At 40.0% G+C, this 22,796-nt stretch overlaps 1 protein-coding gene across 5 annotated transcripts in view; it reads right to left on the bottom strand.

The window, feature by feature from the left end:
• Myo9a (myosin IXA) overlaps positions 1-22,796 on the bottom strand; it is a 159,077-nt gene that overhangs the window by 79,362 nt on the left and 56,919 nt on the right. For all 5 annotated transcript variants that reach the window (XM_013012069.1, XM_013012070.1, XM_013012071.1 and 2 more), the window contains 8 exons: positions 21,210-21,307; positions 19,237-19,363; positions 10,905-10,994; positions 9,157-9,273; positions 6,686-6,820; positions 6,028-6,149; positions 3,274-3,415; positions 1,321-1,516 (listed from right to left, as the gene is read on the bottom strand). In XM_013012069.1, the coding sequence (XP_012867523.1) occupies positions 1,321-1,516; positions 3,274-3,415; positions 6,028-6,149; positions 6,686-6,820; positions 9,157-9,273; positions 10,905-10,994; positions 19,237-19,363; positions 21,210-21,307 (1,027 nt within the window). The remainder of the gene's footprint in view (positions 1-1,320; positions 1,517-3,273; positions 3,416-6,027; positions 6,150-6,685; positions 6,821-9,156; positions 9,274-10,904; positions 10,995-19,236; positions 19,364-21,209; positions 21,308-22,796) is intronic.

Genomic DNA, 22,796 nt, shown 5'->3' on the forward strand with positions numbered 1-22,796 from the left:
TTTTTTCTGTAAGACTCTTATCTTCAATAAACCAGAAATGCCGCTGTGGCTCAAGCGGTAGAGCACTCGCCTTGAGCTGAAGAGCTGAGGGATAGCGCCCAAGCCCAGAGTTCAAACCCCACGACCAACCAAAAAAAAAAAAAGGCACATAATTTAATAATAGGGACAAATTAAGCAAAACATAAAGGAAGAACTCTAATGCCATTAGTGTACTTTACTAAAAAAAAAAAATTAGAAATGAGATTCAATGTTAAAATCTACAAATAGTCCTCAAAACAATCACTTTACAGGTGAAACCAAAGAGGTTTACAGGGTATATTTTAATCTCTCTATAATTCTATAATTCAAGTAATAAATTAAATCTACAGAATAGGCTCCTCCATCTAGCAAAGGAAATCTTATAACCAATAAATAATACTAAATGTATAGAAATAACAGCTTTTAAAAAATGGATTGGAAATATTTTATCTGACATTAAAAAGTTAACCCTATGTCATGTATCCAGTGTAAGAACCAATAGTTGCAAATGTACAACAGTTCAAAAAGCAATGTATTTAACCAAGTTTGCCATTATTTCAGAATCAAAACACTCTTCAGTAACAAAACTCAGTTTGCATTATTACCAGTAATCCTACCCTATGCTTAAGTGTTTTACACTCATTAGTCTGATCAATATTTGATAATGAAAATATACCAACATATACCTGCACATATAAAACACATACACTTTTTTTTTTTTTTGGTAGATCGTGGGGCCTGAACTCTGGGCCTGGGCGCTGTCTCTCAGCAATTCAGCTCAAGGCTAGTACTCTACCATTTGAGCCACAGCACCACTTCCGGCTTTTTTCTTTTTGTTTATGTGGTGCTGAGGAATCGAACCCAGAGTCCCATGCATGCAAGGCAAGCACTCTGCCACTGAACCACCTTCCCAGCCTCCACACACATTTTTAATAATATGAAGTACACTCAACTCATGAGATCCAGTGTCAGAAAATGGTAAGAAGATAGAACAAAATAAAAATTATTGCTGGATACTAGTGGCTCACACCTGTAATCCTAGCTACTCAGGATGCTGAGATCTGAGGATCATGGTTAGAAGCCAATCAGGTAGGAAAGTACATAAGACTCATCTCCATTGAACTATCAAAAAGCCACAAGTGGAGGTATGGTTCAAGTGGGAAAGCAAAGAAAAGCCAGGCCCTGTGATCAAGCCCCTGTTCTTGTACAAATTAAGAAAAAAAAAATTGTGATGACATTCCTGGTGGTTGAGAGGTTAAAAAAATAATGAAGCATGACAGAATATGAGCAACTACTGCTTACCAGTTTTTCTCTGAATGTGTCTTTTCCCAGCTTCTCTGAAAGCAACCACGGCTCTGAAGAAAGCTCGAAGAACTGCCCAACGGAAAACAGCTACAGGATCAATTCCAATCATCCCAGAGATAAATGCATTCTTGCTACTTCTCAGAAGAGCTACAATGTCTGGGCGCATATGATCTGTATTTTTTTCCCGGAAATCCTATGTGAGAACAGTGCTAGTGTTATGGTGACATGTTTGAACAGTGGATAAATCAAGATGAATGGAGTACTTCTTTATTGGGTAGTGCCTAGACTAGGTATCTTCTATAAAGGGCCAGCCAAACTAAATCAACTAAATCCATCTACTGGATTCAAAACAAATGAAAATAAGAGTGAATATTGTACAATTTCATGACAGTTTGTTGAACAATGACCAAGAACATTTTCTGTAAAACCCCTTCAGATAGGGTTATTGAATAGCAATGACAGAAATCCAAAGGAACCAGACCAGGAAGAGCATCCCAAATGGAAGGAACATCTTGCCTGACCCATGTGGTGATAGGTGAGGCAAGCCATGTGAACAGAACACAGTGAGCACAAGGGTGGAAGGGAGGAGGAGTAGACAATAAAGCAAATAAACAGTATACTTAGCCTCTATAAGCTTGTGCCAAGACATTTTAATTTCCTTTATTCAGTGTAAAAGCAAAGCCACTAGAGCAGGGCACCAGTGGCTCATGCCTATAATCTTAGCTACTCAGGAGGCTGAGATCTGAAGATCAAGGTTCAAAACCAGTCTGGGCAGGAAACTGTGAGACTCTTATCTCCAATAAACTACTCAAAAAAAGCCAGAAGTGGCACTGTGGACCAAGTGGTAGAGCACTTGCTTTGTGCAAGGGAATCTCAGGGATAGCACAAAGGGCCAGAGTTCAGCCTAGAACCAGCAATAAAAAAGAAAGCTATTGGGGGGGAGGGGGGGGGAGATGGGAAGGATAGGAAGGGGAAACGAAGAGGAGGCAACAATGCTTGATAAGAATTGTACTCATTATCTTGCCCATGTAATTGTAACCCCTTTGTAGGGTATCTTCACGATAAAAAAAAAAAAATTTAAAAAAGCCATTGGAGAGGAAATGAGAGCAGCCAACCAGAAATGAACAGGACAGACAAATAGAAAATGGGTAAGAGATTAAAACCAGAAGGGATTGCAGTTCAAAGCCAGCCCCCACAGCAAAGTCCATTAGACTCTTATCTCCAATTAACCACCAAAAACGTCAGAAGTGGAACTATGTGGCTCAAGTGGTACAGCACTAGCTTTCAGCACAAAAGCTCAAAGACAGCACCCCACACCTAGAGTTCAAGCCCAGAACAACAACAAAAAACTTTCCACAGCTCCTCATAATAATTTTAATTAAAACTAAACTTGTATAGATCTAGTTCAATAGGAAAACATGAAGGCATGAGCCTTTCAGTCAGGCCTTAAAAGTACAGAGAAAAGCCACATGCCAGTGGCTCATATCTATAATCCTAGCTACTTAGGAGTTTGAAATCTGAGGATCATTCAAAGCCAGTCCAGGCAAGAAAGTCTATGAGACACTTATCTCCAACAAATTACCAAAAGAGCTGGAAGAAGAGCTGTGGCTCAAGTGGTAAAACACTAGCCTTTGAGAAAAAGAAGCTCAGGGAGAGCATGTAGGCCCTGTGTTCAAGCCCTAGTAATGAAAGAAAAAAAAATTAAGGAAATGATTTAAAATAAATGTTATCTATTCTTTCAGACTGAAAAAGTTTGTAAGAATGGAATGATAGGTCTATCTTCAGAAAGAAACGGAGAGAAACATTACCTAAGATGGTAATGTACTGAAAAGTACAGTCTGATTTTTATTAGTATCCTTATAAAATGTCTCTAAAACTACCAAGAGGGTAACATATCAGGGACAGTGACACATTCTGCCTAAAAGCATATTTGATGAGAAATTCACTGACCTTTACTCCGTATTTTACTTTTCCAGCATAATGTTTTATTATGAAAGCAGGTTCCATCACAGCTGGAAATTCAATATAAGAATTCTCTTCATGTTGATGCTTAAATTTGTCTAGCAATGTTTGATTTGTAGCCTGTGGAAAACTAAAATTTTTAAAGGAAAAAGGAAAAAACACAAGAAAGATACCATAATTAGCACAGCATTGTAAAAAGTACATTACAATTTCATGGTCTTCTAACACACTTGGTAGTGTCCAAGTTTTCACTGCAGTCTATCATCAGATTCTCCTAGCTAAACATTGAGTATAATGAGGACTAATGCACACAGAAGAGGGGTCAGAAGATGAGATTTGCCCACTCCCACCCAGTGGGAATAAGAAGTGGTCTGAAGTAAGACAACTCAGGTCATCAAGAATTTGGCTTCAGCTATGGTACACTCTTAATACTATAAAGCTCAGAGGAAAACAAAACCCAAGTCATATGCTCTTTGGGGACAAAAAATTCCCCAAAAGGAATCATCTCTTATTCTTTAAACAGGTCCTAAAAATGCAAGTCATTTTTTGCTTGCTTTCTTCTTCACACATAACAATTTTCTATATCTATACCAACAACTATGTACGTCTATATCCATTATTATTATTTTTAAAAAACACCAAGTGGATTTATAATAACTACAGTGATTTAAGGGAAAAACTGGTTGAGAACAATAAGGTTCACAGAGGACACAGAAAGCCACTGTGACCTAGATGTTAAAGGCTGGGGAAGCTGCACACCAAGGCTAATCCTTGCTCCTTAGGTTAGTTTTCCCAGGTATTCGGACTAAAAGATAGTTTACACACAACTGGTACCCAGAAGTAGGTTCAGAAGCCTTTGGAAGTGGTCTGTGGGAAGAATTCAGAGATGAGAGATGGTTAGAGGCAAAGTAGGAAGAGCTGTGCTGACTAACCAGATACTACCACAGGAGGCTTGAGAGTATGAAAGTATAAGGCAGTCATTTGAGGAGATCCTGGGGCATCGTTGTCTCCCAGGATTCTTTTCTCCATGTCTCTATTTGTCCAGAGACTCAAGAGGCAACTACCAAGGTCTGAGCAGCCACAGCAGTAGTCTGTTCCAGCAACAGACATCATCATTATCCACAGGATGTCAATTCTGCAGATATGCAGAATTCAAGAGCTATGGGACTGTGGAGGCTTCCAGAGATATCAAAGTCTGTCTGTGGAAGGGAAGGAATCCCTATACTTACCTCCTGACAGTACAATGTGTGAGCCTGGGACAGTAAAGTCAAAGCTGCAAGAGAAACCTCAAGGAAATAGAATATGCCAGAAATATGGAATGGCCACCAAGGAAAGCCACAGGCAGCTAGCCCAGAGTGGCCATGTGACCATACCTGACACAGGGAGCTGCTGATATGCCCCAGATGCCAGACATGGATTACATGATTTAATGTCTGCCATGATGGGCTTCCGTTTTGCTTTGTTCTCATTCCTTTTTGGAACCTCATTCCATTTTTTGGAGGGGTGTGTGTGTTTCCATCCATCCTAGGTCTTAAACTCGGGGCCTAAGCACTGTCACTGAGCTTTTGTTCAAGGTTTGTGCTCTACCACTTAAGCCACAGCTCCACTTCTGGCTTTGTGGTGGTTCATTGGACTTTCCTCCTTGGGCTGGCTTCACACTGAAATCCTCAGATCTAAACTTCTTTATTTTGGGGGGGGGGTCCAGTCTTGGGGCCTGAACTCTGGGCCTGGGTGCTGTCCCTCAGATCTTCAGCTCAAGGCTAGCACTCTACCACTTGAGCCACAGTGCCGCTTCCGCCTTTTTTTCCCCCTGCTTATGTGGTGCTGAGGAATCGAACCCAGGGCCTCATGCATGCAAGGCAAGCGCTCTACCACTGAGCCACCTTCCCAGCCCCAGATCTAAACTTCTTGAGTAGCTAAGATGACAGATGTGAGCCACTGGCACCCAGCTTCATTTCTCTTTTGAATGGCAATATTTGCTTTGTGCCTGCCTACCATTATATGCTGGATGTTTGTATTTTCTTGGTGACTTTCTTTCTCCTACCAAGTCCCACCTCCTAATATTCTATTCCCCTATGAATCCTAATGGTTTGGTATACTGAACAATGGTGAGAAGTAATAGCAAACGTTGCCAAAACTTACCACCTGCACAGACATGGTAGATTTAATTTACCATGATATTGTGTTCTACTAAACATGAAAACTACATAAAACTCAATCCCAGGAGTGAACTAAAATGTACATATATAAATATAAATAAATGAACAAACTTAGCAGCAAATACAGAAAAAAAATCAGCTCAATAATGAAGTCCAGCCTATTAAACAAAAATTCATTTTTTAAAGAAATTCATAGCTGGGTGCTGGTAGCTCACATCTGTAAGCCTAGCTACTCAGGAGGCTGAGATCTGAGGATCGCGGTTCAAAGCCAGTCCAGGCAGGAAAGTCCAGGAGACTCTTTATCTCCAATAAACCACCAGAAAACCGGAAGTGGCGCTGTGGCTCAAAGTGATAGGGTGCTCACCTTGAGCTGAAGAGTGCAGGGACAGTGCCCAGGCCCCGAGTTCAAGCCCCACGACTGACCAAAAAAAAATAAAAAAATAAAAATTCGTACAACGAAACGTGTAGCTCTTTAAAAAAGAAGCTTGTAGCTCTTTATTTGAAAATATGATGAGGAATTTAAACTTACGAAGATAAAAGAAGTCCACTAGATAATAACAAAGTAAAAAAGATTGATACTCACTTGCTCTCTTCATCCAAAAGATGGAGCAGTCCTGTTGGCTTTTTGCTAATAAGATTTATGCAACAAGTATTATCAATATAATCTATGTTGTGCCAGCTAATACCTTCAGTTCTATATTCCTCCTGGGAAAACCAAATAACAAAATAACAATTTATTCATCTTACAGAATGTAAGAGTCATGATAACAAGTATTGAGAAGATTTTAACAAGAACTGTCTAAGCTTGTGTGTGTGTGTGTGTGTGTGTGTGCATGCACACACATGCACGAGCACATGTGTGTGTTGGTCCTGGGGCTTGAACATAAGGCCTCAATGTTGTCCCTGAGCTTTTTGCTCAATGCTAGTACTCTACCACTTGAACCACATCTCCATTTCTGACTTTTGTTGAGTAGTTTATTGGAGATAAGAGTGTTATAGGCTTTCCTGCCTGGGCTGGCTTCAAGCAGTAATCCTCAGATCTCAGCTTCCTGAGTAGCTAGGTTTACAGGTGTGAGCCACCAGTACCTGGCTTTCTAAACTTTCTATTGTAGCTAATTACCAATCCATACAACAGAAGGATATTTTCATCTGTGCAAATCTTGATACCATGTCAGGTTTTCTTTTTTCTTTTTTCACAGGCGGCCAGGAGAGGAAAAGCATGTACATATTTAGGTACTCACTTGCTCCAACTTAAAGATATGCTGATTGAAGTAGTGTTGTAAACGTTCATTAGCAAAATTAATACACAACTGTTCAAAGCTATTGTTTTCATAATCTTCGAACCCAAAAATATCAAGAACACCAATGGACAAAGTCTGTAAAAAAATAAAAAGAAAGAGAAAGAAAATTGGTTTAAGGATGAGTCTCAGTTCTCTTTACTTAGCAAACTATTTTGAGAATATTAGTAATATCTATAAATTTAAATGTGACTTATTTTAATCATTTTAAAACATGTTAATATCGATGAACTACTTAGGAAATAAAGCAGATTATTTAGTAAAACCAATTTAGGATCTGGAGTCTGGTTTGGGCTCCACTGTAAGATCAAGGCCAATCTCAACCACAAGGCAAGACCCTGTCTCAAAAACAAACAAGGTCAAGCCAGGCACAGGTGGCTCACACCTGTAATCCTAGCTACTCAGGAGGCTGAGATCTGAGGATCATGGTTCAAAGCCAGCCCCAGCAAGAAAGTCTGTAAGACTCTTTTCTCCAATAAACCACTAAAAAAACAAAAGTGGCACTGTGGCTCAAGTGGTAGAGCACTCGCCTTAAGCTGAAGAGAGCAGGGACAGCACCCAAGCCCAGAGTGCAAGCCCCATGACCAAACCAAAAACAAAAACCAAGGCCAGTCTGGTGGCTCATACCTATAATCCTAGCTACTTAGGAGGCTGAGATCTGAAGATTGTTGTTAGAAGCCAACCTAGACAAGAAAGTCCATGAGACTCTCATCTCCAATTGACCACCAAAATGCCAGATGCAGAGCTGTGGCTCAAGTGGTAAAGTGACAACCTTGAACAAAAAAGCTCAAGGACAGCATTCAGGCCCTCAGTTCAAGTCCCAAAACCAGTGCATGCATATGGTGCATGAGCGTGCCTGCACACACACGTATACACGTGCAGAGAAAATAATAGGTTTAAAGTACTGAGTAGCTCCAAAGGATTGTAAAAAATCAATAATCAAAAAATCAAAACTCAATAATTGTTTCCTCCTAGAAATTATCTTTGGAACTTCTTCATAGATTCTTTAGGAGACAGCAAGCAAAAGGGTGACATTATCTGAAAAATGTACTCTTTACCTGACTTATCTAACTTAACCACTCAGTACATAAACTTTGTAACAATAAAAAATTTTTAAAGATAGATTTTGCTCTACTATTTGCATACAAACACCACTCCACTGCATTCTTTTTTTGTTCTTTTTGTCCTTTTAACTCATTAGGTAATCCAGACAAGTGCCACACCCATCTCCTTCTCTTTCTTGAAATACAGTTGGTATAACAATTTTGACTGAATAAAAAGGATTTTATTTTGGTGCAAAGAGATGTACTGAGACAACTGCCATAATGAATATAAAAGATTTTAAGTCTGTACTAAGAGGGATAAAGCTATGGTTCCAACATGCCTACCAAACATGAGGCCCTGAGTGCAAACCCTAGTAACATTAAAAAACAAAAAGAAAGAAAAAAGTCTCTCTCTCCCTTATTTGAACTGTTTGGAACTGTCAGCTCTCTTATAATCTTAAAAATGTAAAATTACTTTTATATTTTTTACATTTAAGTTCTTACCTATAAAGTTAAATTGTAATTTAACTTATCAAATTGACTTTTTTTTCAAGTGTATTATTTTTATTTCCTTCTTAAGGACATAGATTTACTTAATAGACTTCATCACACAAAATGCTCCTAGTATACACATCTTTATCCTATCAGGAGTATAAATAGTGATACTACCCAATATGGATGTAGCAACTACACTGTTAGCAGTGTAGTTTTTTAACTATGGTACATTTAAAACATAGCCTTATACCTAGCAATTTTGCAATGAGAAATTTCTCCTAGAGAAACTGCACAAAGTAAAAGGACAGCTGCAATTAGGCATGGTAGTACATGCCTATAATCCTAGGCATTCAGGAGGGTAAGGCAGGAGGTTCTGAAGTTCCAGACCAGAATATACTACACACTGAGATCCTGTCTCAAAAAGTGAAATGAGATTAAACATATATATATACACACACACACACACACACACACACACACACACGTGTGTTTATATTACAGTTATGGTTATAATGAAACAAGTGTTTTAATTAGGAAATTTATACTACACATCATACGGTGTATTACAAATTTATTTAAGGAAATGAGGTCCAGATTCATGATGACACAAAGGATCTCAAGAGATTTTACATAAAAACAATTGCAATGACATTTATACTTTCAAAGGCAACTCTGTATATTAATGTCTTTGGCATGCAAATACATACAAAAAGGTTTGCAGTGACACACAGAACAGCTCATCTACACGGGGGAATATACAATGAAGGTAAGAGTAGTACTACTGTATATAATCCTGTGCTTGAAAATTTCACATAGTAACTAAGCTTATTGGTCAGTTTTCAAGGAAAAACATATTGTAACCTAAAATGTCTTTACCTTGGTATTGTGCTCCAAATCTTTACTATTGAGAAGTGCATGATTAATTCGAAATACTATCCAGTCAAACAGAGCACTATACAGGGACTTAGCCATGGAGTTCCTCACTGTTATGGCCTACAAAAGAAGAAAAGAATTTCATGAGTACAAAATAGTATTAGTAATAATCTAAGATACAACAATAAAATGTCTTTACTATAATTCAAAAAAAATCACTATCCTGAATTAGAAACTAATTTTGGCTCAATGTATACTTCATATATATTCTACAAGTGAATTGTTCTCTATGCACTCATTTGAGTCCAACTTTAAGAGAATACATGCTAAAATTGCTATAACACAAACAAAATGTAGGACATTCAGTTCAAAACACTCCACCCCAGGGAGAAGACAATTCCTTCATTAAAAAATTTAAAAATGTTTTTTCTTTTAAGATTTCTTAGTAAGTCTTAAAGTTGCTCTAAAAAACAAAGTCTCGTAATTAAAGAAAATTCACCTCTTAAAAAGTATTTCAAGTCAGGCACTAGTAGCTAATATCTATAATCCTAGCTATTCAGGAGGCTGAATTCTGAAGATTGAAGTTCAAAGCCAGCTTGGGCAGGAATTAACCACCAAAAAGCCAAAAATGGAAGCTGTGGCTCAATAGTAGAGCAGTAACCTAGGAAGAAATCCTAGGTGTGCCTGACTTAATCAGTCATCATTCTTAAAGAAAGATTAGACCTTCTTCTCTTAATGAAGCATAGCATGCTTTGTGTGAGAGAAGAAAATGTGACTTAAGAAGGAATATGGGAATGGAGATGCAGACAGGAAAACCCTTGTCAGCAAGACAGGGGTTTTAGCTAGCTCTATGCCAGCCCAAAAATCTAGAGTTCAGTAACAATCTCCACGCTCCTGAGTCTCCTCTTTTGTTTCTATTTTGATAATTGTCCAAACCTGGATTCTTTTCTTTTGTGTGTGTAGGCAGGGAGGAATAATGGGGCTTGAACTCAGAGTCTGGGCAGTGTCCTTGAGCTCTTTCACTCAAGAATAGTGCTCTACCAATTTGAGCCACAGTGCCACTTCCAGTTTTCTTGTGGTTAAGTAGAAGTAAGAGTTTCATTGACTATCCTGCCCAGGTTGGCTTTGAACCATGATGTTCAGATCATAGTCTCCTGAGTAGCTAGGATCATAGGTATGAGCCACTGGTGCCCAGAATAATTTGGATTCTTAATACTTTCATGATATTGCACTGTTGAGTAGTGACTTTTCAGTAGTTTTCCTATCCTTACAGTGTAAGGGTACCTATACACCTGGCAGATTGAGAATACAGATGAATACAGAGAATACAGGTTAGGTAATCTAAAGAATAAAGAAAAGAAAAAGACTGTGTCCTAGGATATCCTTCCTTTTAGGTCAGGAAGGAAAGAAAAAGCAAGAAAAAAGAATGGCAAAGATGTAGCCAAAAAAGAATGTAAACCAAGTATAATGAGTAAGAGGTAACTGAAGAAACCACCTCAAGAAGGAATAATCAACAGAGGTCAATTCTACCTGTCATCTACCTACACAAAATAGTATAAAATTTTCAGAATGAGGACAAGATTAAAATTCTTAAAGCCAGGCACAGTTGCTTACGCCTGTAATCTTAGTTGCTCAGAGACTAAGAATGACAATCATGGTTCAAAGCTGCCTGGGCAGACAAATGCAAACACCCAGCTTCAAATACAAACTTCTAAGAATGTCCAGAACTTTGATTTCAAAGAAAGCCATACCTCTGCCAGTTTGTACGGTAAAACGAGCTTTTCTCCCACTGTTACAGTCTTCCTTGTAACTAATGCTTCAAATAACATCTCTTCTTTCACCTATAAAACAAAAAGGAAAATTCTGTGTAAGGTTTATGACAAAAGATTGAATTATCTTATGGAAAAGTTAAATAAAGGAAAAGCCTAATAATAATAGGAAATACACAATACAGAAAAAGAAACAAAGAAGACATACTCGACAAAATGGAAGCTCAGGGCTGGGAAGGTAGCTCAGTGGTAGAGTGCTTGCCTTGCATGTATGAGGCCCTGGGTTTGATTCCTCAGCACCACATAAGCAGAAAAAGCTGGAAGTGGCACTGTGGCTCAAGTGGTAGAGTGCTAGCCTAGAGCTGAAGAGCTGAGGGACAGCACCCAGGCCCAGAATTCAGGCCCCACGACCCTCCCCCTGCCAAAAAAAAAGGAAGCTCAGTAGTCCACTCACAGATTATTTCCCAAAAAAGAAAATGAAGTCAGTAAGATAGATATACAGCTATTTCTAAATTATAGTTTGCTTCCAAGATTCAGGTTTAGCTGAATAGCTAAAAGTGCTTGCCTAGCATATATACTGGGCCCTGGATCTAATCCTAGCATTATGGGAAAAAAAATTTCCTCCTGATCTTAATGGAGAAACTGTTTCATCTTCAAGAATATAGAAAACACACACATACAAAATTTAGACAATCATCATAATCACATAAGCTAGAGATAAGGACTAAAATATGAAAGAACATCTTGAATTAAAGGAGTGGTCCTAAATGTATTTATTACTATGTTTCAGGGGTTTTTTTTGGTGTTTTTTGTTGTTGTTGTTTTGTTTTGGTTGGTTGCAGGGCCTGAACTCAGGATATGAGTGCTGTCCCTAAGCCTCTTTGTGCTCAAGGCCAGCACTCTACCACTTGAGTCACATCACAATTTCCAGCTTTTTATTGGTTAACTGAAGGGTCTCAAGGGAGCTGGGTGCCAGAGGCTCAGGCCTTTAATCCTAGCTACTCAGGAGGCTGAGATCTTAGGATCAAGGTTCAAAGCCAGCCTGAGCAGGAAAGTCCATGAGACTCTTCTCTCCAGAAGTGGTGCTGTGGCTCAAGTGGTAGAGCTCTTGCCTTGAGCTGAGGAGCTCAGGAACAGAGTTCAAGCTCCACTACCAACCAAAAAATAAAAAAAGTCCCATGGGGACTTTTCTGCCCAGGCTGGCTTCAAATTGCAATCCTTAGATCGCAGCCTCCTAAGTAGCTAGGATTACAGGTAAGAGGCACTGGCACCCAGCATTTTTTTTTAATGGATGCTTGGTTTTTTTTTTTTCTTTTAATGGATACTAGGTTTTAAAATAAGGACGCCACTTGCTTGGTTCTCATTCCTTCTTCAAAAGCAAACACTATCAGGGTCATGACATTGTCATTTCAGTCTTGTTTCTACCTATTTGTGTGGATTAACCATAATCACACACACTGTGTTATACTGTCAAGTACCAAAAGCCTTGGGTACTTTACTGGATGTATGGATTTAAAATAGGAACACCAGTCACAATGTCCTGCATTATCACAATACCAAATGCTTGGCAAAAATATCACCTGAAATGCCTGAAGTCAAATACCATCTATGCTTTGACCTTCACGACCTTCAAAAACCACAACCTACAGACACCACAGTTCATCTCCTAGAAGAAATTCATTCCAGTGAGCGAGTTTACTTCAAACTCAAAGTACTCCCTTTTCTCATGCCCCTTGTGCCAGCCAGGATGTCATTCCATTAATAAGCAAAGTCCAGTCACATGTAGAAAAAAAAATAAACACTGTATAGTTAAATAAATAAGAAAGAAGCATTCACTGCTCCTAAATAACACCACAACCTTATAATGGACCCAATTAGTAAACAATTAACTTCATGCTACAAAAATCTAACCTTACACACCAAGTAGAAGTAAATATTTCAATGCACAGGGAGTCAGTTTAGACATTAAGGTTAAACTCCATGAAGTGGTTCATGAACCAAGGAATGAAAGATGAGTGATGTTTAATTTTTAAGTATCACAGCATCTTATTCATGGTTGCCAAAAACTGGAAATAAGCAAGATGTTCTTCAACAGGTGAATACCTACTAAACAAACTACAGTTTAACCATACAAGGAAACTATTACCCAAAGATAATAAAAACAAATGTTCTGTATTAAGCCACAAAATGACATGAATCCTGGGGCTGGGAGGTTGGCTCGGTGGTGGAGTGCTTGCCTTGCATGCATGAGGCCCTGGGTTCGATTCCTTAGCACCACAGAAACAGAAAAAGCTGGAAGTGGTGCTGTGGCTCAAGAGGTAGAGCACTAGACTTGAGCTGACGAGCTGAGGGACAGTGCCCAGGCCCAGAGTTCAGGCCCCACAACCGACAAAAAAAAAAAAAAAAGACATGAATCCATTTTAAATGCATGTTCCCAAGTAACATAAGTCAATCTGAAAATGTAAAAGATTATATGATTCTAATTATTTTACATTCCAGAAAGGACAAATCTATACAGCTACTAAAAGGATCACTGGTTGTCAGTGTTGAGAGAGAGGGGTAGAATACAGTAGTATTCTATATGAGATGATGATGGTGAATACATAACAAATATAACCAATAATCTCAATAAAGGAGATGGGAGGAAAAAGTGAAGATATAAGTAATCTTGAAAATGAATGGAATTTATAGGACTAAAAGCAAAACAAGAACTATCCATAAGCATTGTACTCTCACTAAGAAAGCCATTTCCGCCGGACTCGGATGGCTCACACCTGTAATCCTAGCTACTCAGGAGGCTGAGATCTGAGGATCATGGTTCAAAGCCAGCCTGGGCAGGAAAGGCCGTGAGACTCTTATCTCCAATAAACCACTAGAAAACCGGAAGTGATGCTGTGGCTCAAGTGGTAGAGCACTCCCCTTGAGCTGAAGAGTGCAGGGACAGCGCCCAAGCCCAGAGTTCAAGCCCCAGGACCAGCCAAAAAAAAAAAAACCACAGGAAAGAAACTACTGCAAGAATACTAGCACAGGAATTGTCTTGCCATATCTGCAGAATCCAAGAAAAAGAAACAAACTAAAAAGGGAGGTAACCTGAAGACAATACCACTGGGGACTGTAATTCAAATGAGGATGCAGACAAAGACTACACTGACCCTGAGCCTCCCCTGCCTTTGGGTACAGTCAGAGATGCCATGGTCAGGAGTGTCACATGGTCCAGTAACACTGAGGATCTGGAAAGGCACTACCAACACCTGATGCTTGCCCTGGATTCCAGCAGAGTACAAAACCAGCAGCTCTGAAGTGAATCAAGAAAAGAAAGACCTTCAGGATCAACAGAGGAAAGAGAATGAGAAGATGACTTCTGTGCAGAAAGCACTGAAAACAGAGCTGGAGCTCCACAAGTTATTGAAACAGATGTTGGTTTCAGAAAAATTTAATTTACAATCTGCCCTGACCTGCATGCAGCAGGTGGCCAATAAACAAGAACTGGAGCAGGAAGGTCTTGCCAGCCACCTGCTAGCTTCACAGCAGAGCATCACAGAGATAGAAATGACATTATCTTGCAGCATCCACCACACAGAAGGAAACCATCAAGAACAACCTTAATAACATGAAGCTGCAGCTCCAGGAAAAGACCATTAGCTATGATGACCTGAAGGAAGAGAAAACCAAGCTGCAGGAGAGGCTAGAATTGCTCCTGACACAGAAGGCTAACATAATGATCAAAATTCACGAGTTACAAGCACTAGAGGAGCAGGCAAAGTTGGGAAGACAACTTGATAACATGAAAGAGTTGGTGACCACATTAAAGTTGGAGAGAAACAACTTTATGGAGAACTTGACAGTGTAGAGTTCCATATGGAAGGAGCAGGTCCAGCAGGTCTTGAAGCAGATGAGCCAACTGAGCCTACTTCCTACAGGAAGTAGACCTAGTTGGTGGTGATTGCAAGAATAGAGGTGAAGCCGGGCTCCAGTGGCTCACGCCTGTAATCCTAGCTACTCAGGAGGCTGAGATCTGAGGATCGAGGTTCAAAGCCAGCCCAGACAGGAAAGGCCATGAGACTCTTATCTCTGATAAGCCACTCAGAAAAAGAAGTGGCACAGTGGTTCAAGTGGCAGAGTGCTACCCTTGAGCTGAAGAGCTGAGGGACAGCGTTCACGCCCAGAGTTCAAGCCCCATGACCGACCAAAAAAAAAAAAAAAAAGAGCCAAGCAAATCAGTCTGCAGGAACTTTATGATCAGTACCTGGCCTAGCTGCAGGAGCTCAGAGCCACCTGTGAACAGAACATGGCCTTCAATCAGCAACTGATCTCAGAGAAGGAGACCCTGCAGCAACACCTGCTGAGGTACACCTAGCTGTGGCAGTAACTGAAGTAGGAGCAGGTACAGAGCAAATTGGGGGACCAGATAGTGCCTCAAAGTTACAGGACAAAGTAAAGTGCCTGAAAGCAACAAGACATAAGAACAAGCAGCTGTGGGCCCAGCTGAGCTCCCTGGCTTTTCCGAGGGAAGGTGGAGGAGTGAGCAAACAACAAATGGGTAAGGGGGCAACTCCCCATGATGTAACTATCCCAGAGGATGTAGACAACCCACAAACCATGTGGGATTTTTACCTTCAGGCTCTATCCATTGCTGAATTAAAGAAGATGCAGCACAGCCAGCAGTGCCCACCGTGGATGCCTGGCAAACCTAGAAGCCCAGTGCCAGATAAAACTGGAGCACCAGGCCCTCTTCCCCAAGAGCTGGAACCATGGCATGTCTGGGGGCAGAAAGCAACTCACACAGGTGGCCAAAAGAAGCTGAAAATCACAACCTGCCTGACAAGGTGAGCTACCAGAATCAAATGGCTAAACTCCACATTTGGATGCAGCCAGCTGTCAGAATACATGACCACCACTGAAGAGTGCATCATATTCTATAAAGAATAGATGGCAAAGGCATGGGTTCAATTCCTTGGTACCACATAAACACACACACAAAAAAATAAAATTTAAAAAAAAATCACCAAAAAAAAACCCACAAAAAACAAAAACAAAAAAGACACAAGAATAGATGGCAGTCCTGATGAGCTGTATCAGGAAAAAGACCAGTGTGTCCACTGTCCCAGCAGAAAAGGAAAAAGGAGATGCAAGAATTGTGATTGTACCTTGCAGTCAGAACAAGGTCCTGGCAGCCACCCAGATCCCTACTGCTGAGGCCACCCTCAGACCTGTCGGGCCCCATAAAGATGGAGCAGCAAGGTTTTGTTTTTTTATTTTTATTTTTTGGGTCCAGTCGTGGGGCCTGAACTCTGGGCCTGGGCGCTGTCCCTCAGCTCTTCAGCTCAAGGTTAGCGCTCTACCACTTGAGCCACAGCTTTTTTCTTTTTGCTTATGTGGTGCTGAGGAATTGAACCCAGGGCCTAATGCATGCAAGGCAAGCACTCTACCACTGAGCCACCTTCCCATCCCCAGCAGCAAGGTTTTGAAGAAGTGCAACTTGAAGATGTGGAGCCTGCCCTATGAAGGGCTGGGTGCCTTGACCCTTGGATAACCCCACAACAAAGCAGATGGTGCCACTGCTGTCTAATATCCAACACCACCAAGAGCTTGCAGGCTTGGGCAACTAACCCTCCTTCCCCTTCTTCTCCACACTAATGCAAATTATGAGTTTGAGATAATTACTATCTACAGACCTGGCGGCCACCACCTAGAGAAGTGGGCTCCTGTCCTCTTGCATATACTTTGAGACATGGCAACCAAGTGGCATTCTCTCAGACTTGTTATAATGGGTCATGGGAAGAATTAACTGTAGGCTAGACAAGGCAAAGGCTGCCAGGAGATGGCCCAAATTCTGGGGACATCTAATAGTCTACTGGTTACCAGGGAAGGGACCCACCTGATGGTTATTACAAAGAGCAAATTCTTTACAAGGGAAGATGGGGGAGCAATGGAGCAGTTTCTTATTAGTGTATTATATTAGTGATGTTATTTTATAAATTATTTCCATCTTAGTACTCATTTTTCTGACAAACTCATGCTGATTTACATAGTTTTCATAATAATTTAACTTTTTAAGGAAAAATTTATATTATATCCTCAAATGTGTTATTTCATTGTTTAACATTATTGTTGGTGCATTCGTGCATTTTTTTTAAAAAAATCATACTCTGTACCAACAACACCAAATTTTCTTATTTGTATCTTAATATACTATAATCATAGTACACTGAGGCGAAAAAACTGCACAAACTAAGAAAAAGAAGAAAACGTTATTAAATTGAAAGTTTAGAAAAAATAAATAATAGAACAAATGGAGATGTCTTGTAATGGAAAAACATACACAAAGACCATCTATAGTAAGAATACCAAGCATCTCAATTTTTTTTCATTTACATACTTTTCAAGTAATGTGGTATACTGTTCACTGAATCTAATAAAATATTAACATTTCAAAAAAAGAGAGACACATAATTCCATAATCTGCCAGATGAAAGTACATAAAGGAAACAATATTCTCTCTGATGGAAAGAGATAATTTGGGAAAAGAAGATGGGAAAGCATGACAAACCACTCCAGAAGAAAAAATAGAAAAGACCCTGATCTCATCTGTTAGGATACTTCAAATAAAATAATCAACCCTAAATTTTAGTATAAGATGATATCTCAAATAGAAAAGAGAAAAATTACCATAGCCTCAAAACATTACACAATCTAAAGTGAAAACATGAATTGAGGCATGATGGATCATGAAGCAAAGTAGAAGCAGATGAGAAATCATAAAACTTCTAAAAGTCCTGCCACAGTCTATAATAAAGAAAGACAAATGTCAAGAAAAATTTCATCTTTTGGAAACACTATTTTAAAAAAAGAATATTCAGGCATGGCTAATCAATCTTTTAATCCTAGCCACTTGGGAGGCAGAGAATTAGAGAATATGGTTCAAAACCAGTCTGGGGCCAGGTGCCAGTGGCTCACACCTGTAATCCTCAGGAGGCTGAGATCTGAGGATCGCGGTTCAAAGCCAGCCAGGGCAGGAAAGTCTGTGAGACTCTTATCTCCAATAAACCACTAGAAAACCAAAAGTGGCGCTGTGGCTCAAGCGGTAGAGCATTCACCTTGAGCTGAAGAACAGTGCCCAGGCCCAGAGTTCAAGCCCCACAATCAACAAAAAAAAAAAAAAAACAGTCTGGGCATAATATAAGTCTCTATCTGAACCAATGGTTTAGGCACAATGGTGCAAGTGTTAACTTTTTGTTCCAATTACAGAAAGAAAAAAAAACAATGGAACAGAGGCTCTGTGCCTGTCAATCTTAGCAATGTGGAGAAACACAAGTTGGAGGTCATAGTTCAAGACAACTGGGGCATAAAGTAAGACCCCCCCCTGTAAAAACAGCCAATCCAAAAAAAGGTTGGATATGTGATAAAGCAACTGCTTAGCAAGCACACATTCAGGGGAGGAGGAAGGGAGAGGAGGGAGGTATACAGCCAGGAACATGTAGCTACAGCTGTAATCCTAGTTATTTGGAAGGAACATCCTTGTTTCTCAACCAGGAGCTGAGCACAATAACATGAACTTAATAACATGAACCAACTATAACAGGAAGCCCAAAATAGACAAGAGATAAATAAACAGCTACAATGGGAAGCCCAGGTCTATAACCTGGAGAAGGCAAGAAGCAAGAGCAGGAAGGAGAGGTGCTGGAGGTATGGCTCTGTGGAAACTTACCTGCTTAGTGAACAGGAGGGCCCTTAATTCAAACCCCAGAACTGCCCCAAAAAGGTAATAAAATCATTATTTTAAAAAGTTATTAACCGGGGCTGGGAAGGTGGCTCAGTGGTAGAACGCTTGTCTTGCATGCATGAGGCCCTGGGTTCGATTCCTCAGCACCACATAAGCAAAAAGAAAAAAGTTGGAAGTGGCACTGTGGCTCAAGTGGTAGAGCGCCAACCTTGAGCTGAAGAGCTGAGGGACAGTGCCCAGGCCCAGAGTTCAGGCCCCACGACCGGACCCCCCCCCTAAAAAAAAGTTATTAACCAACTAAAATATTTAACAAAATAAAAAAATAAGAAGTTGGGCTGGGAAGGTGGCTCAGTGGTAGAGCACTTGCCTTGCATGCCTGAGGCCCTGGGTTCGATTCCCCAGGACCACATAAGTAAAAAGAAAAAAGCTGGAAGTGGTGCAGTGGCTCAAGTGGTAGAGCGCTAGCTTTGAGCTGAAGAATTGAGGGACAGCGCCCAGGCCCAGAGTTCAGGCCCCACAACCGGACCCAAAAAAAAAAAAAAAAAAAAAGTTAACCAGTATTTAAAATTACAACAAAATGTAATCACTCACTTCTAATAATTCCGAGACAATAGGCAACACTTGAGGGTTGCAGATATCGATGGAGTCATCACGGTACGTCCTCTTCTTATAGCAGATATCACCCAGATGTAGTATTGCTGAGAGGAGAGAGAAAATCCTGTGGAAACAAAAGCACCAGTGACACCATGCACTTCATTCCAAAATTCTAGCTAGCAAAACCTAGTAAGACTCTATTCTCCCTCAAAAAGAAAAACAATTTCTAAAGAATTATTTTCTTGCCAGGAGCTGGTGGCTCACACCTATAATCCTAGCTACAACCAGAGGCTGAGATCTGAGGATTGCAGTTCAAAGCCAAGCTGGGCAGCAAAATCCGTGAAGACTTTTATCTCCAATTAACCACCAGAAAACCAGAAGTCACGCTGTGGTTCAAGTGGTAGAGAGCTAGCCTTAAGCTCAAGAACACAGGGACAGCGCCCAAGCCAAGAGTTCAAGCCCCACGACCAACAAAAAAAAAAAGAATAATTTTTTTCTCAGCTAGGCACCAGTGGCTCAGGCCTATAATCCTAGCTACTTAGGAAGCTGTGTCTGAGGATTGTGGTTCAAAACCAGCCTGGTCAGGAAAGTCCGTGAGACTCTTATCGCCAATTAACCACCAGAAAACTGGCAGTGACACTGTGGGCTCAAGTGATACAGTGCTCAGCTTGAGCTGAAGTGCTCAGGGACAGCACTCAGGCCAAATTCAAGCCCCACAAACAACAACAACAACAACAAGAAAGGAAGGAAGGAAGGAAGGAAGAAGGAAGGAAGGAAGGGAAAGAAAGAAAGAAAGAGAGAGAGAGAGAGAGAAAGAAAGAATTTCTCTGAGATTCCAGATTTTATCTTTAATCTTAGTGTGGTTTACTTTAAATATAATTTACTACTTTTTTTTAAATTTTTTTATTTTTGGGTCCGGTTGTGGGGCCTGAACTCTGGGCCTGGGTGCTGTCCCTCAGCTCTTCAGCTCAAGGCTAGCACTCTACCACTTGAGCCACAGCGCCATTTCCGGCTTTTTTCTTTTTGCTTATGTGGTGCTGAGGAATCGAACCCAGGGCCTCAAGCACGCAAGGCAAGTGCTCTACCACTGAGCCACCTTCCCAGCCCTAATTTACTACTTTTATCATGAACTTTTTACATTTGAATTTTGCTTTTACTTTCACAAATACTTTATTTTTGCCAGTACTGATATTTGAACTAGAGGCCTTGAGCTTCTTACCTCTTGAGCCACACCCCTAGCTCAGCCTGGTTAACTGAAGAGGAAAACTGTTAGACTTTTCTGCTTAGGCTGGCTTTGAACCCAGATCCTCAGATTTCAGCCTCCTTAGTGGTTAGTGTGACAGGTATGAGCCACCAGAGCCCTGCTACAGTAAAGAATTTTTTTAACACAACAGTACACACATATGTTAAATATTCAAAGGGAATATGTACCTAGGCCTTGATACAATTTAAGAGATCAGTGATACAAAAAATGAAGACCTATAAAATTAGTGGTGTAAAGTCACAGTGTTTAAAGGAATGTCCATGGTTAGGCTTTGGGGACACCATGAATTCCAAGTCATAGAGGTAAATATTTGTGGATATAAAAAAAGATTTCCAGCTTTCATCAGACTTTCAAGAACTGATGACCAAAAAACTCAAAGCCAGAGGCCAGTGGCTCCCAGGGCTTCCACCTGTAACACTAGCTACTCAGGCTGAAATCTGAGGATCATGTCCCCCAGCCAGGGCAGAAAACTCCTCATGAGACTCTTATCTCCAATTAACCCCTCAAAAACCGGAAGTGGCATTATGGCTCCAAGTGGTAGAACACTAGCCTTGTGCAAAAGAGCTCAGGGATAGTGCCCAGGCCCTGAGTTCAAGCCCCACTACCAACTACAACAAAAAAGAAACCTCAAAACAACACTTAAGATTGTTGGGTGTTGAAACAGATAAGGAATCCTACTAGAGATAAAATAATATAATAAACTCACTGTCTTCTCGTCTTGGGAAGAAATCCTACCATTTCCATGGCCAACTGTAAGCGTTCAAAGTCATGCCGCAAATCTTCCCCCTCCACTGTAAAGCAATCCTGCTTAAGATAAAAAGTGAGAAAATCAAGATTGCCTGTTAGAAAGTAATGTGAGATAGAAGGGCTGACATTAATAAAGACACAAAACCTGACCTCTAGAATTGAAACCCCTTTGTACTTAAGAAAAACAAATATTAAAAATGTTTAATTATGGGCTATTCATATTTTTAAGATAAGTATATGAAAGTATAAATGCCAAATAAATGTGGTAGTAGTATATTTAGACAGAATCAGACTCAAGAGACATCATATTACAGGTACGTGAACCAAGTATACCTACTAAAATACCTTTTGTTTTCTCTAACATAAGAATCACCAACACCAGGATCTCATAAGTAAATTAAGAATCTAGCAGTACTAATAAAACATGCAGATACCAAGTTTCATTTTAAGTATTTTAGGATAATTTTGGAGATTTGAAGCATTAACAATATAATTCCACAAGCAAATGTTTTTTATTCATCAAATAGTGAACAAGTAACTAAACAAATGCAAGGCACTTCAGTAAATTCTGGAGACATTAAAAAAAATTCTAAAAGGCAGAAATAATGGTAAAAAGTAGATCCTAGTTTTATTTAAGTAAAGCAACTTACGTTATTAGCTGTTCTCCATATAGAAATACTTCCTAATCAAATAGTAACATGGAAATCAAGACAAGAAGCCTAAGAGTCCTCAAATACACAAGTCATTGAGTTAGTAAAAACACAGACAACCATATTTAAAACAGTACTGTCAAGCTAGGCACTGGTGGCTCATGCCTGTAACCCTAGCTACTCTGAAGGCTGAGATGTGACAACCACAGTTCAAAGCCAGCCTAAGTAGGAAAGTACATGAGACTCTTATCTCCAATTGACCACCAGAAAACTGGAAGTGGCACTGTGGCTCAAGGTGGTAGAGCTCTAGCCTTGAGTAAAAAGGGCTCGCACCCAGGCCCCAAGTTCAAGCCCCATGATCAACAAAGAAATAAAAAATAGAACAGAACTTTCTTAGTGTAACCCCTGCATTTCATTTCTTCAAACAGACAAAGAGTAACATTATGAGAATAAATCTTTAAATCCATTTACCATATATTCTCACACTCCATACTTTATACTTACTATCAAAAACCACATACTTTTGTTAACTTTTTTACTGCCTAATTTCTAGGAAATAGGTCAATTATTTAGTAAACACAAGACTACTATCTGTCTTATTCATTGCAGAGCATAAGCACCAACTCAGTACCAAGACTATGTGAAGAATTACTGAAGAAAATACATATTCATCAAGTTCCTGAATAACACATAAATATTAGAACTGTATGAGGGCTGGGAAGGTGACTCAGTGGTAGAGTGCTAGCCTAGCATGCATGAAGCCCTGGGTTCAATTCCTCAGTGTCACATAAGCAGAAAAACCCAGAAGTGGCACTGTGGCTCAAGTGGTAGAGCACCAGCCTTGAGCAGAAGAAGATCAGGGACAGTGAACTTTACAACTTGGTGGGGGGTTGGGG

This window comes from Dipodomys ordii, unplaced genomic scaffold, assembly GCF_000151885.1.
Source record: "Dipodomys ordii isolate 6190 unplaced genomic scaffold, Dord_2.0 Scaffold15, whole genome shotgun sequence".
Taxonomy (NCBI): Eukaryota; Metazoa; Chordata; class Mammalia; order Rodentia; family Heteromyidae; genus Dipodomys; species Dipodomys ordii.